Source organism: Necator americanus, chromosome I, assembly GCF_031761385.1.
Source record: "Necator americanus strain Aroian chromosome I, whole genome shotgun sequence".
NCBI classification, from domain to species: Eukaryota; Metazoa; Nematoda; class Chromadorea; order Rhabditida; family Ancylostomatidae; genus Necator; species Necator americanus.
This window is the reverse complement of record NC_087371.1, coordinates 27597420-27611685: the sequence shown is the minus strand read 5'-3', so window position 1 is coordinate 27611685 and position 14266 is coordinate 27597420. Positions and strand designations below refer to the sequence as shown.

The following is a 14266-nucleotide window of genomic DNA, read 5'->3' as shown; positions in this document are numbered from 1 at the left end:
CGAGACATGTCGTCCTTGTGCATAGCTCCACCCAACATTCTCAACCTACAGCAAGAATTCTAGAAAACAACAAGGTTCATACATGATTCGTTGCCGTTTTCCATCCTTCACGCCTCATTTGAACTGCCTGTCGATACCAAATGTAGTCAGGAAAGTATTGTCCGGGATGTTCAGCGTCACAGAGTGGAGGATTTTTGTCAAAAGTTCTTTTTAGACGGTCCCTGCGGTATCGATAAATTGGTACGAGAGTGACCTGAGAGGATTTTTAGACATTCGACACATCCAGGTTTAACCCTAAACCAAGCGAAATTAACTTCTTTCAGCAATTGGGTAACTTAAACCGACATAAGATTGTGCAAATTATGTAGATGTAGCGCAACTGCTGAGGTTCCGTTGCGACTGCAGCATCGACGTTCGTTCGTTGATCGTTGGTCGACGGTTTCCAAGCGCTAATCAAACTTTTCATCCCTGCGGTATCGATAAATTATTACGAGAGTGGCCTGAGAGGATGAAAACACTGACTCGATACAACAGCTAGTCCCCGCAAGTCGTTGTGCCGAGTACGCATGCGTTCGTAAACCTTAAACGGACCTGACTCCAAGTGAAAAGGTCGACGCATCCGAAATGAATTGATTAATGCCAGACAATTTGTCCTTTATCATTTATTTGTCCACAGCTCAAATGTCCGACTGGGCTCAACACAGGGAGGGTCACCAAGGCAAGGTGGCACTCATACCCGTATAGGCGGATCTCTATATATAAGGAACTTTATGGAAATAGAGTTTGAGGTTATATAGTAAATAAATAGCTATAAATCACTAACACGAGCGTGGTTCCGCTAAATTCCCTTTACTCTTCCTAAAAAACAGCGTGGCTAGCGGTGGTATGGTGTAAGTTCGAACGCGCCACCTTTGCTCACGCGCCGCATCCACGTCCGTCGAAGACCAATGAGTTTTCCTCAGCAGACTATCCTAGTGAAACCAATGATTAGGCTGATGATGGGACCGAAGCATATACAATAGGCTCGTAAGAACAAACACCGTTCTCACGCCATTTTTATAGAGCGGTCAGGGTGAATTGAGTGAGTCCACTCTCTTGTTCGTAACCTGCACCCCGAGCCTTATGTTTTCCATCAGGTTTCCACCTTATTGTACGACATAACGTACGGTGCAGTAAGAAGTTGGAAACGAGGTGGGACCATGGCGAACTGTAGAGAGGGGTGGCGATAGCGAGGATCTTTACACGACCCCAACCGCTACGCTCCATGACGCCGCTTCGAGCGCGGCCGCTTACGCAGCTGTCCGCGTTTCATGTCGTTTTGACCTAACTATTCGGTATGTCAATTTTGTGATACGCTGCCTTTAAATATGGAATGTGAGTATATCAAAGAAGAAAAACAAAACAAGGAGCTATAAAAGCACATGTCGGAAACATATCCCACCATCTTACTCATGCCCTCTCCAAGGAACAGCAAAATACTCGAGTGCTGTCTTCACGGCAGGATTTGCCGCGCTGGACTTCAGCAGGCCGCTGAAAAAGCGGAAGACGGTTAATGGCAGAGGTTTGTTCAATGGATAAAAGTTTGATACTCCTCTTTTGCAGAAGAATATGTGAACTTGATGGAGCCAAAAGAACAAAAAAAGAAGACAAGAAAGGAGGAAGCAATTGACAGACTCGCAAAACAACTAGTGTACGATCTAATGTCAAATCCCAAGCATAAAGATACACAGCAGTGTACAACGGTTCTTCTCCAGGCATGTTGAAGAACACGCTGAACGCCGACGAAAGAGAAGAGAAGAGAGGTCGAAACGAAGACAAAAAAGAGAAAAGGAGAAGGTTTGAACACTTTTTTTCTGTTTTTATGAAAGAGATGACTATGAAACAAACAGAAAACAAATGTCCCACAGTAGAACAGGCGATCGGAACCATAGTACTTGATACGTAGCCCGGAGATCACGGGTTTTTTTGTTGCCCTAACTAGAAGAAGTCCCATTTTAGTTGCGATGTGGTTCAAACAAGTGTATTCAGTTCAGCTATTGCGAAAACACAGCGAACTGTTAATGAGAGTAAGAGGAAACGTTTAAAGGCATCATCCCACGAATCTGAGGTGGTACGGATTTCAGGTGGAGTATTCGTATACGGGATAGTAGATTATGGAGAGGGGGGTGATTCCGTCCACTTCTTGCTAATTGGCGTAAAAAAAACGGCGCGGAATATGCGGCGTGTGCGCACGGCTGGCGCGCTCCAATCGAACTCGTTGTAGAAAATAGAACGCCGGAACGCCCGAAGCCGTATCTTCCGGGCCGTTTTTTTACGGCAATTAGGAAGAAATGGACGGAAGCGCCCACCTTTCCTTAATCTAAGATCCCGTATACGAATACTCCACCTGAAATTCGTACCTCCTCAGATTCGTGGGGTGATCACCCAATCTGAACAGAACTCGAAATGAGAGCTGATCTCAATTTCTTGTTGACAACATGTTTTTCATTGATCTGAATCCATACGACTGAAAATTTGAAGCTACCGATGTTCTCCCTAGAATTTCCCTGGAACTTCCTTTGCTCCTAGTAGCAGCAGATGTCCATAAATATTTCGATATTCATTACTGGTCATAATACGCACACTGTTAGATTCTGAACGGATCTTTCAATCCACTGATTTCAAAAAAAAAGATAATAAAAATTCCAGCAACGTAAGAAGAAAACCGCCGAAGAGTGGAGTATTGGCAGTTCAAAATCTTACAAACAAGTAGAAGAGAACGTGTTAGTTGACTTATTTTAAGCATTGATTTAAAAATAAACTAGAATTGATTTGAATCCAATAAAAATGACACAATGACGTATAATTTACGCACTGCAGGTATTGTAGGGTCAAAACGACAAGAAACACGTACGCAATTTCGTACGCGGCCTATCTCGAGCTGCTTCGGTGGAATGTAGCGGCTAGGAGCGTGGTGAATCCCTTGCTGACACCACCCGTCGCTGCAGTTTGCGACGGTCCCACCTCGGTTCCAACTGCTGCCTCCATCGCACCGTTTCGAGTACGTACGCAAATGCACCGCAAATAAGTTGTGATTCATGTCGTTTTGACCTGGTGCTAGCAAGGGTCCCACCTTGATCCTAACCGCTGCATTCCTCCGCGCTGATTCGAGTGCACCCGACTGCACAACGAGCTTCGGGTCGTTTTGGTGCCGACCACTGTTTTGTAGCATAATCATCCTCTGTACGGCTACAGTATGCACGGCATAGTGCACCGTAATCGCGCGAAATAACTCCCAAAATCCGTGTTCACCTCGTGGTGAACAGATCTGATCAGAACTAGATATCCTTCTACTCTGATGTTATTAGCAGTTACGTTAAATGCCGGTGGAAATGAAATAAATAAAAATAAGTAGATTTTAACGTAATAGGCAATATTGTGTTCTGTAGTGACCAATTTTTATCAATTCTTATTAATACTAAATGAGTACTATGTAGAGAAAGTCAGAATGAAATTAATGGGAAAGTTGAAGTGGCAAACACATCACTGCTCGATTCCAGCGAAGTCGCATCTGATTCATCCAAAGCTTATCAAGAAGTAAGCATCACGTTGATCGAAATTTCTTTCGTACAATATAACAGTGCACAATTTTAGGCTCCTCTGCAAAGAAATGCAGGAGACGGTACCCTCGATAAACGAAGGTTAGTCATTTGCAATCTATTCCTCCTCTCTCCATTGTTCCGTCCCAAGTTCTGAAAATCACCAGTGATCACTTTTTTTTACTCGTTGTAAATTCCCAACTAATAGCTACAGCCACATATGTAAATGAAAATTTTAGGAAAGGAAATAAGAAAAAAAAAGTCGAAAATGAGAAAGAAGGGCCGAATGATGTAGAGTTGAGGTGATTTATAACTATATCATACATTTATACATTTATGTTTGTACATTTTTACCCATATCAAAGTATTACTTCTATATTTGTATATTTTATTTTGTTTTTTTTTTTCATCTCATCGTAGAAATGTATGGCTAAAAATAAATCTTGCACGGTTAGGAAGAGCGATGCTCGCATACAGCTACTAATTGATTATTGCTTCGCGAAAAACTTCCAAAGCAAGAAAATAACCCTTTTAATAACCACGTATCTCCCAAATCAGACTTGTGGCTATTTTTCTAAACTGTGAAAACAGAGTTTCCTTCTATTCTCGCATGGTATTGTATTGATTCTTAGTCTCAATTCGATTCCTGACGATATTGATTGAGTATTCTAGGGTTTCCATGGTAGTTGGTTGATAAAAGCAGAGGAATCCTCAATCTGTTCGACTCATCTTCTTTATATACAGCGGTTGTGCCTCCAAATACACAGTGCGGTGGAAAATCTTAGGTCCATCCTTGATTTTCCTAACAGCAGCCGGAAACGGATTACCAAAGCCGTGGCATCACCGTATTTCTCACCAGCGAAAACTTCTATTTAAGTACCCTTGACAGGATACCTGACCAGCGCACGATGGCAGGAACTTTTACTGAGAAATAAAGAAATAAGAAATGGTGCAAAATCTTAGGTCCGCTTCATAAAAATAGTGATTTATTACGAAAATAGGGTCTAAAAACAAGTTTCATTACTTTGTCACATCGCCTCTGTTGTGAATAACATCAGAAATTCCATTCGGCATACTATTGATAGGGATATCAATAAAGGCTCGCTCTACATTAGCTGATGCATAACGTGTGGCGGCCTTCAGCTCAGAAATCGAGGAATTAGGGGTTCTATTCCCGTACACCTCGTGTACAAGGAAGCCCCACAAGTTCTCCGTCGGGTTAAGATCTGGGGACAACTAGGCCAATCCAAAAATTTGATTCCTTTCACATTAATATTATCTGTAGTTGATATAAAGTGTGTAACGTTGTGAGAAGTATGTTTCGAGCCTGTTATTCGCCGCTGCTTTCCCCTAATTTCTTCCTAGTTCCAATTACGCGAGAAATCTACTGTAAGCGTAGCAAAAAAAAATCTCATCAATTAAAGACTCTAGAGTAAACCCAATTTCAACACAAATATTCCCAACACTTTCATCATACTATAATTCCAATAACTAAAACGACTTCTCAGTTGATTACTTTTCAGAATTTCGCTTTGTAGTTCTTTGCTCCGTGCTAGCGTTCTGGGCACTGCTAGGCGATATCAGAAAAAAGTCTGTCTCCTCTCAGAAAGAACTGAATGTTTGCCTTTAACGTCTATGACTTAATCATAGCGATTGATTTTATCAAAAACTTTAATTTGCGAAATAATATCCATGATTTTTCTTGGTGATTTGTCTTAGCACTGATCTGTCCTTATTTTACTGAAATTCAACCTTATATCTGCCCACTTTATCAAGATTAGCCTCTATGCATTCATATTTTCAGGAATTTCCAAAAAGGAGATACAGAAACCAATCGTGGATCATATGAAGGGATTGCCAAGTGATCTCTCACGAATAGTTTGAGTTTTCCTTGTTCATCGATTTCTTAACGATTGCTTACAGAAGTATTTATGTGGGAATTTGCAATTTCTCAAAAGCGGAAGGATTAGTGGAGAAACGCGGTGACTTCAAGCTGTATCACGAGGTACCTGTCGAGAAAAAAAATGAAAAACCGATTTAGTTAATTCTTCGACAAGTAGCGATATAACTATGGAATAAGAAGCTAGAAAATGCCTTAAATCTTATCATCTGCTGTTGAAATATAGCGGCGATTCCCCTCATTGCAGTGTTTACCAAACAGTACATACGGTAGGGTCACAACGACTAATGAAATTATTGATTTAAAGGATGCCGAACTGCGGTAGGTACGACTGCGCGGAGTATTCGAATGGAGTAGATTGGCGAACCGTAGGGGATTCCGTGCATTTCTTCCTAATTGAGGGGACCCTTGCTGACACGGCTCGAGCATTCCTGCGCATTTTTTTAACGACGGTCCCACATGCGATTCGAATCTTCCGGCTGTCTCTCGCCAATTAGAAGAAATCGATGTATCGCCGCCTCGAGCGCTATATGGGTCACATCGCCTAGTAAAATTATTTGATGCCTTTAACGATTCCACACGAATGTGGCTGAGCGCTCAATAGTTCAATGCTGTTGGAAACTACCAAAAATTCCATCCTTTTTCCCGGGAACAGACGAATTGATGTCAACTTCCTCAAGGGAAAGGATTCTAACTTAGTGGCAGTATACTACTATGTTGAGATCTGCACGGGAAAAATAGGAATACGAGGGTAGAGTATGGACGCGATTCCGCTCAGTTCCTCCTAATTATCAAGAAAAACAGTGTGGGAAATGTTTGCGAGGAAAATTCTTCATACTCATACTTTCCTTTTCATTTTCCCCAGTCATCGCCTTCAAGCTTGAAATGATAGTCGGAAAAAGAAACGACATAGGCAGCAGGGAATGTTTTGATGAAGAAGAATCAATATGGGAATGATGGCTAAATGTAATGTTATTCACCGTTATATGGTGAATAATGATGGCGATTACTATCGAAAAGGAAGCTGCATTTTTTGGGCAGAAAAAGGGCATCGTTTTGCAATTAGCCACCAGCAGCGGAACAAAGACGATGGATCTCCCTTGTCTACATGTTGACCAATGGAGTTTCTTATTTCTTAATTATGTCCATAACACTAATTGTATAGTGTAATCATATTTTCCATCGACGAACTGTAGTCGACGGGTCAACACGACACGAAGCACGGTGCATTCGCGTACGCGCTCGAAACGGCGCGGTGGAGGCAGCACCGGGAACAGAGGTGGGACCATTGCAAAGTGCACCACCCAGTACGTTCCTAACCGCTACGCTCCACAGCACCGCTCCGAGCGTACCCACGTACGCAATTGCACCATTCTTCATGTTGTTTTGAGCTGATTACACGTGTTCGCGTTCTCCTTCAAATTTGAGGCAAAGATCCGGTATCGATGTCATTTCACACTCTGATAAAGAACTTGTAGTATATACTTGGAGTGTGACTTGAATTACACATAAATAGATTTTTTCGTAGAGCGTGATAGTACATCCGTTATCGATGTGGTTAGCAAAATAAAATTTACGAAAAGCATAGCTATGAATGAAAAATAAGGTATAGTCGGAGCAAAACGACCTAAACTCAGTGGTGCACTTGCGTGGGCGGCTGAATTCGAAGCTGCGGGGAGAAGCGTAGCGGTAGGCATTGGCGTGAGATCCACGCCAATGCCTACCGCCATTCATCGTTGTATAGTCGGGTCAAAACGACATGAAACACGGACATGTGCGCAAGCAGCTGCGCTCAAAGCGGAGCGGTGGAGCGTAGCGGTTGGGATCGTGTAAGGATCCACGCTACCGCCACACACCTCTGTTGTTCGCCATGGTCCCACCACTCCGCGGTTGTCGATTCCAACCGCTGTCTCCATCGCACCGCTTCCGAGCGCGACCGCTTGCGCAACGGTCCGTGTTTCATGTCGTTTTGACCAGACTATATTGTGGTTGCGGTGCAATTGCGTACGCGCTCGAAACTCGGTAGAGGCAGCAGGTGGAACCAAGGTGGGACCGTCGCAAACTGCAACGAGAGGTGGTGCCGGTAGGGGCTTCACCACGCTCACAGCCGCTACGCTCCACCGAATCGCCTCGAAAGGAGCCGCGTACGCAATTGCGTACGTGCTTACGTGTCGTTTTGATCCTACTCTAAATTTCGATGCTTCTACCTGGACACCAGCCGCAAATTTTTCTCCAATTGTACCGAAATTTATGTCGTTTTGACCCGACTGTATGGAGAAGTGCGAATCCAGCTGTACGCCTGTGCCATAGTTCCACCAAGTATAGTATTTTCCAACAGTGTCACGACAATAGGCAATAGAAAGTCTTCATATTTGTGAATAACACTGTATGCGGTCTCTACAGGCAAAGTTTGGAATGATGTAGAGTAAATGAAGGAATGATACCACCTACGACAATGAAGAAATGACGTACGCTTGCAAAAAGGATACTATATCGGCTATTAGCTTCGCAATTGCCCGCTAGCCATTGTTTAGGCGGGATTCTTTTTCCTGACACAAATTGTCGGATCGCTTGTTTCACTGGAAGTGCAGCGATGGGTGGTATCAGATGAAGATCCCACCTCGATCCCAACTCTTAGGCTACACCGCGCCTGCTCTACCCCTCTACAGCTTACGGAACTGCACCGAACACCAGGAAACCGAATCCAATGTATATGTCTCCGAGTGAATAATTAGGATGGAAATTAAACCATCGGTGATATCTTTTTCCAATTGCACTGTCCATTATTATTTTGTTATTTTGCTGCGGCAAATTCGGTGCAATGCGACTTCACTGCGGGACCAGCCGTTTGTTGTAGAGACTTTTCCAATGCTAAAAAAATGGGGAACACAAGTGGGAACGTCGTTCCGTTGCGTGTTCGAGGACAAATTTTTGCTGGATAAATATTTATGCAGTGTACCGGGTTTATCCAAGCGGAAAATCTTTGGAAATGGATATAAGCTGAGGTCTTTTTTGACCCGACTGTACATGGTGCGAAGAAATGTCATAAAAATTCATGTTAATTTATGAGAAACGTCATTATACGCCTAACCGGATGCAGCGGTCAGTAAGTGCATATTACAGTTGCTACACCATCCTCTGATCGATGAACTTGATCCAGAATTGCATCTATTGCTCGTGTACAAAACTGCAAACGGTTCTTATAGGTACGTAGAGTGGTCGTCGAGAGAGAAAAAAAAGCACTTTTACTCTTGCTCGAAATTAAATTAAATCGAAGTTCAAATAAACAATAAATTTAATATTAAATATTAAATTAAACTGCCTCTCTCATGTGTGACAACTTTGGCAAGAAATATTGGAATTCTCCGCGTATGTTGGTTTTTTTTTTCAGGCACTATCCTGTACGTACACGGGTAGTTAATGACTCTACTTACTTTTTTGTCGACACTGGAGAGAAAAAACCATTACATCATATTAGCCTAGATCATCTCGTCCGATACTATCAGGTTAGTAGTGAATTTTAATCCTAATATCGAATAAACAAACGATTTCTATCGCCAGATTCACGCACAACGTCATCCAGATCGTCAGGAATACGCAGATCCATTCCCGTGGTGGGAAGTGAAGACATGATGAAAGTATATTTTGTCGATTTTTTCCCTAAGCTTTAACAGCTTTCAAGTCTCATAATTTTTGTGATATGTAGATGAAACGTTGGTTTGACGAACAATGAACATCCGTTCGAGTAGAATTGTTCACTTCATTGTTTTATGGTTTTTTTTTAAATTACATTTACACCGGGTGCATCCAACCTTTCGAGTCCAGCAAATCTTCAATGCAAAAGATTAGCGAGGCCAGAGAAAAGGATTACTGGGTAATGATGCACGGTGATCCCTTAAAGGCATACGATACGGCATCGAGCGTTCCGGCGCGCATTTTCCTCAACGAGTTCAATTGGAGCGCACCAGCCCTATGCACGCGCCGCATCTTCCGGGCCGTTTTTTGCGGCAATTAGGAAGAATTGGACAGAATCACCCACTCTCCATAATCTACTATCCCGTATACGAATACTCCACTTGAAATCAGTACCACCTCAGATTCGGGGAGGGGGGTAATGCCTTTAAATTTTGTTTGTGTCAATAAGTGAAGACTTTCTCTTCTCCATTCAAATGTTCAGAGAATAGAATTCACAACAATGACGCCAAATATCGCACAAACATTAATCATCAGTGAGGAATTTCACAAGTGTATTTATAACTTTATGACGAGTTTCAGAAATGAAATCGAGTAGAGTCTGAAACTTATTGAGGTGTGGAGCTCGAAGAAATCTACACAAAATGCGTTCGTGCAATAAAATCTCAAAAATATCACATATCCCTGAAATGTTACTGCGCACTGAAAACTGAAAGTATGGGAGTTCGTGGAAAATGGAGACCAAATTGAATTCTCACATTGAGAAGAACTCTTACAGAAGAGAAAAGGAAGTTACTTATTTGTGCAACTTTTATGACCAAACAAATTGTACCCCATGTTCATATTCAGATCAAACAAAACTTTCTGGAGTATCTGCATTTCTTAGGTAATAAATTTTATTCAACCCTCATTTCGCCGCATCCTCATCAACCCATCTGCTAAGTCCTCAAACAGTCGTTTTCACCAATAACTTACTGTACTGGCCTTTATTGATGAAAATCACAATGAAACGTCATATAAAACACCTCCACGCTAAGATTAACACTTATAGCAACTTAGCCGAAAAACTTAGTCGACCTGAAAAAAAAATTGAGGAATATCAACAGGTACGAGTTGGACACTGTCCAATAGCGGAAGAGCGCTGCCTGCGAATTTAACGACGCAGTTGTCGGATCAGGAGCAACCGGTGAAGGCCACACATCCTATTCGGCTAGCACGATAGTAAACGATACCTTGAGGCAGCCAGTTCAAGGATTTCAACGATCTCATTCCAACGAAGCGCGAGGCAATAGCTGGTTAAAGTAGTGCTCCCAAACGTAACGTAATGAAAGAATAAAAGGTCGGAATGTAACGAAGTCAAAAAATCTGCGGAATGTTTGAAGCACTGGTTGCGTGCGTAAACAAGATCGTCAGACTCGAGCCTCCTGGGCTTAGCTCCCCTTCGGTAGTTGAATTGTTTTTCGCATGACGGTGTTGACAACTGTGACCGATGTATCGGTATGATACAAAGATGGCGACTGGGCACAATTACACAAGGAAACGAGAGGCCAGAATCTTTACAAACTAAAATCTTAGAGGCAAAACAAGCGAGAGAACTGGTGGAAAACGATCTTGGTAACGATCCATATGATGTTATTCGTGTCATACTAAGCAAAAAAACTACCAAAAACAAGCAGAAAAGAACTGCTCTGAGGAGTTTTTCGTGATGTGTACAGAAAACGAGCGCCCGCCTCCACCGAAGACTCAACACGCAACTCCGTCACAACGCACTCTACGCCTACTGTAATTTTTTTTTGCGTTTTACTTTAAGTTTGGCACAGTAACCCGAACAAATGGTTGGGTTTTGCGTCTTTCACACTAAAACTGGGAAGATTTCTCATTGTAAGCCAGCTCTGAGAACGATGTTCTTATCATCGCTTTTTTCTCAAATCTTAAATGTTACAACCAAGTTATTTCCTAAGCTTTTGAGCACAGTGATCTGATTTGAGTATAACGGCATCACCGTCTATCTTATCATTTCTGCTGTTAACTTCCCACGTTCTTGAGCACAAACGTATACCATGACGTTTCAGAAAGGTCACAACATTATAGTTGCACCTTTTCTAACATAATTCTACACGTAATGTCGTAGTAACATGGGAAAAAAGCTGAGATTTAGGCATTTAAGGCTTTGTGTAGGTTTGTAACTGAAACAGAGAGCGGCGAAGGAGAAAAAAAAAACAATTCATATAACCTAAACTACTGCACAACACCGTACATAAATACTAGAATGCAATATTGTCCTTGTCACACGTATTTTCCGGCTAATTTTACTTTGCTTTCGCAAATCTTTCGCTAATATTCTTCCAGTTGGCAATCTTCCAAATCGCTTTCACATAGTCAGGTCGAACGTTTTTGTATTGAAGATAGTAGGCATGCTCCCAGACGTCTATTCCAAACAATGGAATTAGCCCGGTTGTAGGCTCGAGAGGATCTTGATTAGCACATGTTGCCACCTAAAATATGACACGAATTTCCCCTCAATAGAGAATCCAGTTAGGTCATTAGTACCTTCAGTTTCTTCTGCTTCGGACAATAACCCAACCATCCCCAACCAGATCCTTGGACGGCTATTGTAGCGGTCGACAAAGATTCCTGCATCTTCTCCAATGATCCAAAATCTCTCTGGAAGCGCTCATTTTTTTTTTATTCCTATGGTTGTTAACATCTAATCTGTCGCTAAGTAGAGGGATATTAAAAAATGAAAGACAAAAACAAAAATAACAATGAGATATTATCCCTATAACTTCTGTAAACATCGTAGAGATGACTGCTAATGTAAGAAATAGGTGCATCCCGTGCAAGCAGCTTCAGCGAGCTCATTTTCTTGCACAATCTTCATTTTCACAGGAAATAAAAGATAGTAGGTTCATGCGATCCTCTACTAATCTCACCCTCATAAATTAAGCGAGTTTTGTGAGGAATAAATTACTGGGATATAGATAGAGATATTGAATAAGGTGAATCTCCCACATTTTAACGCACTATAAACAATGAAAAGATTCCGTATAGAAAAAGGTGTTTATATTTCTGAAAGTAAATGCCATTTTACTTCCCGAATTTTAAAAAATTGGTATGATTGGCTCATGCTTTGTTGAGAAAGTTGATGCAACAATAATTGTGACAGGTGACCGGTACGTTGAACGTTGGAGACCTTTCTGCGCCCCAAACAAGTAGATTTGGATTCCGAACACGTGTGGTTTCATCGAAACAGTGCCAAGCAAGGCGTTCATCAAGACTGTTATGAGAAATGTTCCCTAAGTGTTTAATCTCTCTAAGTGAAGACGTAGACTGGCCAGCACGGTCATCACAATTAAGCCCATCCGAAAAGCCCTCCTTTGGGATTTCTAAAGGAAAATGCTTTCAAACATCTTCCTCAATCCCCTGAGGTATTGAAGGATACGATACGACAAGTAATCGACGCAATTTCGCCTAAACTAACTCGAAAAGTGATGAAGAACTTCTGGGAACATCTTCAGCAATGTGATGACAGCGTCACAATAAATAAAATGGTATTTCATGTACTTTTCAGAAATATAATAATTTCCTCCTATTGTAAATTCATTTCGCTTTCTCTAGCGTTTTAAAATGTTGGAGATCATTATGCTCACTCTGTATGCACATGACTTAATAGAATATTAGCTCTTAAGCTTACGACTAAGAACCATGTTTGGTTTTTTTTTTGTGCTAGAGCTAATTCATTTCAAGCAGCAGACCATTATTTACATTTCGCACAACTAATCTGCGCTCATAGTTGTGTCCTCTTTTATCAAGTCAATATTTCGATAACAACACCAGGACTAGTACGTTGATAAAAGAGTTGAACTTGTACTTTCGGGCACAGATTAGTTGGATGAAAAGCTGGTATCAAGAGCATATTATAATCCTTTAGAAACCAACTATACACCTTACTTGTTTTCATACATACTAGAAAGAGTATCGTAGTTACGTCTAACAAAAGTTCACAGGGATGTTCCTCGATGAAATCAACTTAATTTCTCGAATAGTCTTTTCAGATTCAGCAAACTTCAATCTTCATCAACATGGTGTACAATTTTGATGTTTTCGTCTTCGTTCCATGCCCGTCGTGTTAGGTATCCGGCACTATCCAGCCAACGTGAACGCTACTGAGCGGTAGAATAGGGTTAAATCGACATGAAGCTGGATGCGGTTGCGTAAGCGGCTGTAGTCGGAACGGTGTTGGGAGCGTCGCGCTTAGAAACGAATGCGAGTCTTACTAGCACCACACGTCGCTGCAGTTCACGATGGTCCCACCCTCGACCGCTCGGACGTAAACATTTGGAAACTGTTCCCAAAAATTCACCTTTATGGCAGCCATTAGTTCAGCACTCGGTTCTCCTCCATCCTTGGCTAAATTTGTCCAGAAAATTGAGTGGTTGATGTGACCACCGCCGTTAAATTTCAGTGCTGGTTGCAAAGCAATCGCTTCTTTGATATTGCCTAGAAATCTCACCGCTTATCACGTGAGCATTCCTTGAAAACAGCTGCGAACACAAAGAAAGGTTACGTACCTTTTGAAAGAGCCTCATGAATCTTCTCCTCGCAGGCGTTTAGATTGTTAACATATGTCGCATGATGTTTCTGGTGATGTAGTTGCATAATCTCGGTACAGATGACAGGCTCCAATGCATTGTAGTCATATGGAAGATCCGGAAGACTGTGCTTGGCTCTTACTCTAGAGAAATACAGAATTTTCAAAAGAAACTTGTTTATATTCGCATGGAATACTTACGATGTAAGTCTAGCGCTTCGGCAAAGGGTTCGAATTGGCAAGGATAACATTTCTGGTTGTAATCAAATTACCTGAAAAATTATATGCTTACGAAATCATCTAAAAAACTGAAGGATCTAGAAAGCGATCGAGAGCAAACAAAGAAAATTTGATGGTATTTGTATTCGTTAAGTAGATGCTTTGCACAGGCACAAGACATCCTCAACATCAAAATCGATATGCGCCCGTCTGTAACATACAATGAACACCTTCAGCACACAAGAATTTTTCACGTGAAATGCAGAAAGAAAAGAGGAAGACGTG

General features: G+C 41.7%; 2 protein-coding genes across 2 annotated transcripts; one reads left to right on the top strand and one right to left on the bottom strand.

Moving 5' to 3' along the window:
* Positions 1–1451: 1451 nt before the first annotated feature.
* On the top strand, positions 1452–9111 carry RB195_007038 (uncharacterized protein; the record flags this gene model as incomplete). The annotated part of the gene is made up of 12 exons (XM_064180449.1): positions 1452–1548; positions 1603–1690; positions 1755–1836; positions 2689–2762; positions 3477–3576; positions 3634–3680; positions 3818–3880; positions 5383–5439; positions 5502–5583; positions 8602–8684; positions 8870–8984; positions 9040–9111. The coding sequence occupies 12 exons, from the start codon at positions 1452–1454 to the stop codon at positions 9109–9111; spliced, it is 960 nt and encodes a 319-aa protein (XP_064037320.1).
* A 2369-nt stretch (positions 9112–11480) lies between these two features.
* Positions 11481–14013, bottom strand: RB195_007037 (uncharacterized protein; the record flags this gene model as incomplete). The annotated part of the gene is made up of 5 exons (XM_013439839.2): positions 11481–11666; positions 11722–11835; positions 13535–13671; positions 13743–13906; positions 13964–14013. 5 exons carry the CDS (start codon positions 14011–14013, stop codon positions 11481–11483), a joined length of 651 nt encoding a protein of 216 aa, XP_013295293.2.
* Between the last annotated feature and the right edge of the window lie 253 nt (positions 14014–14266).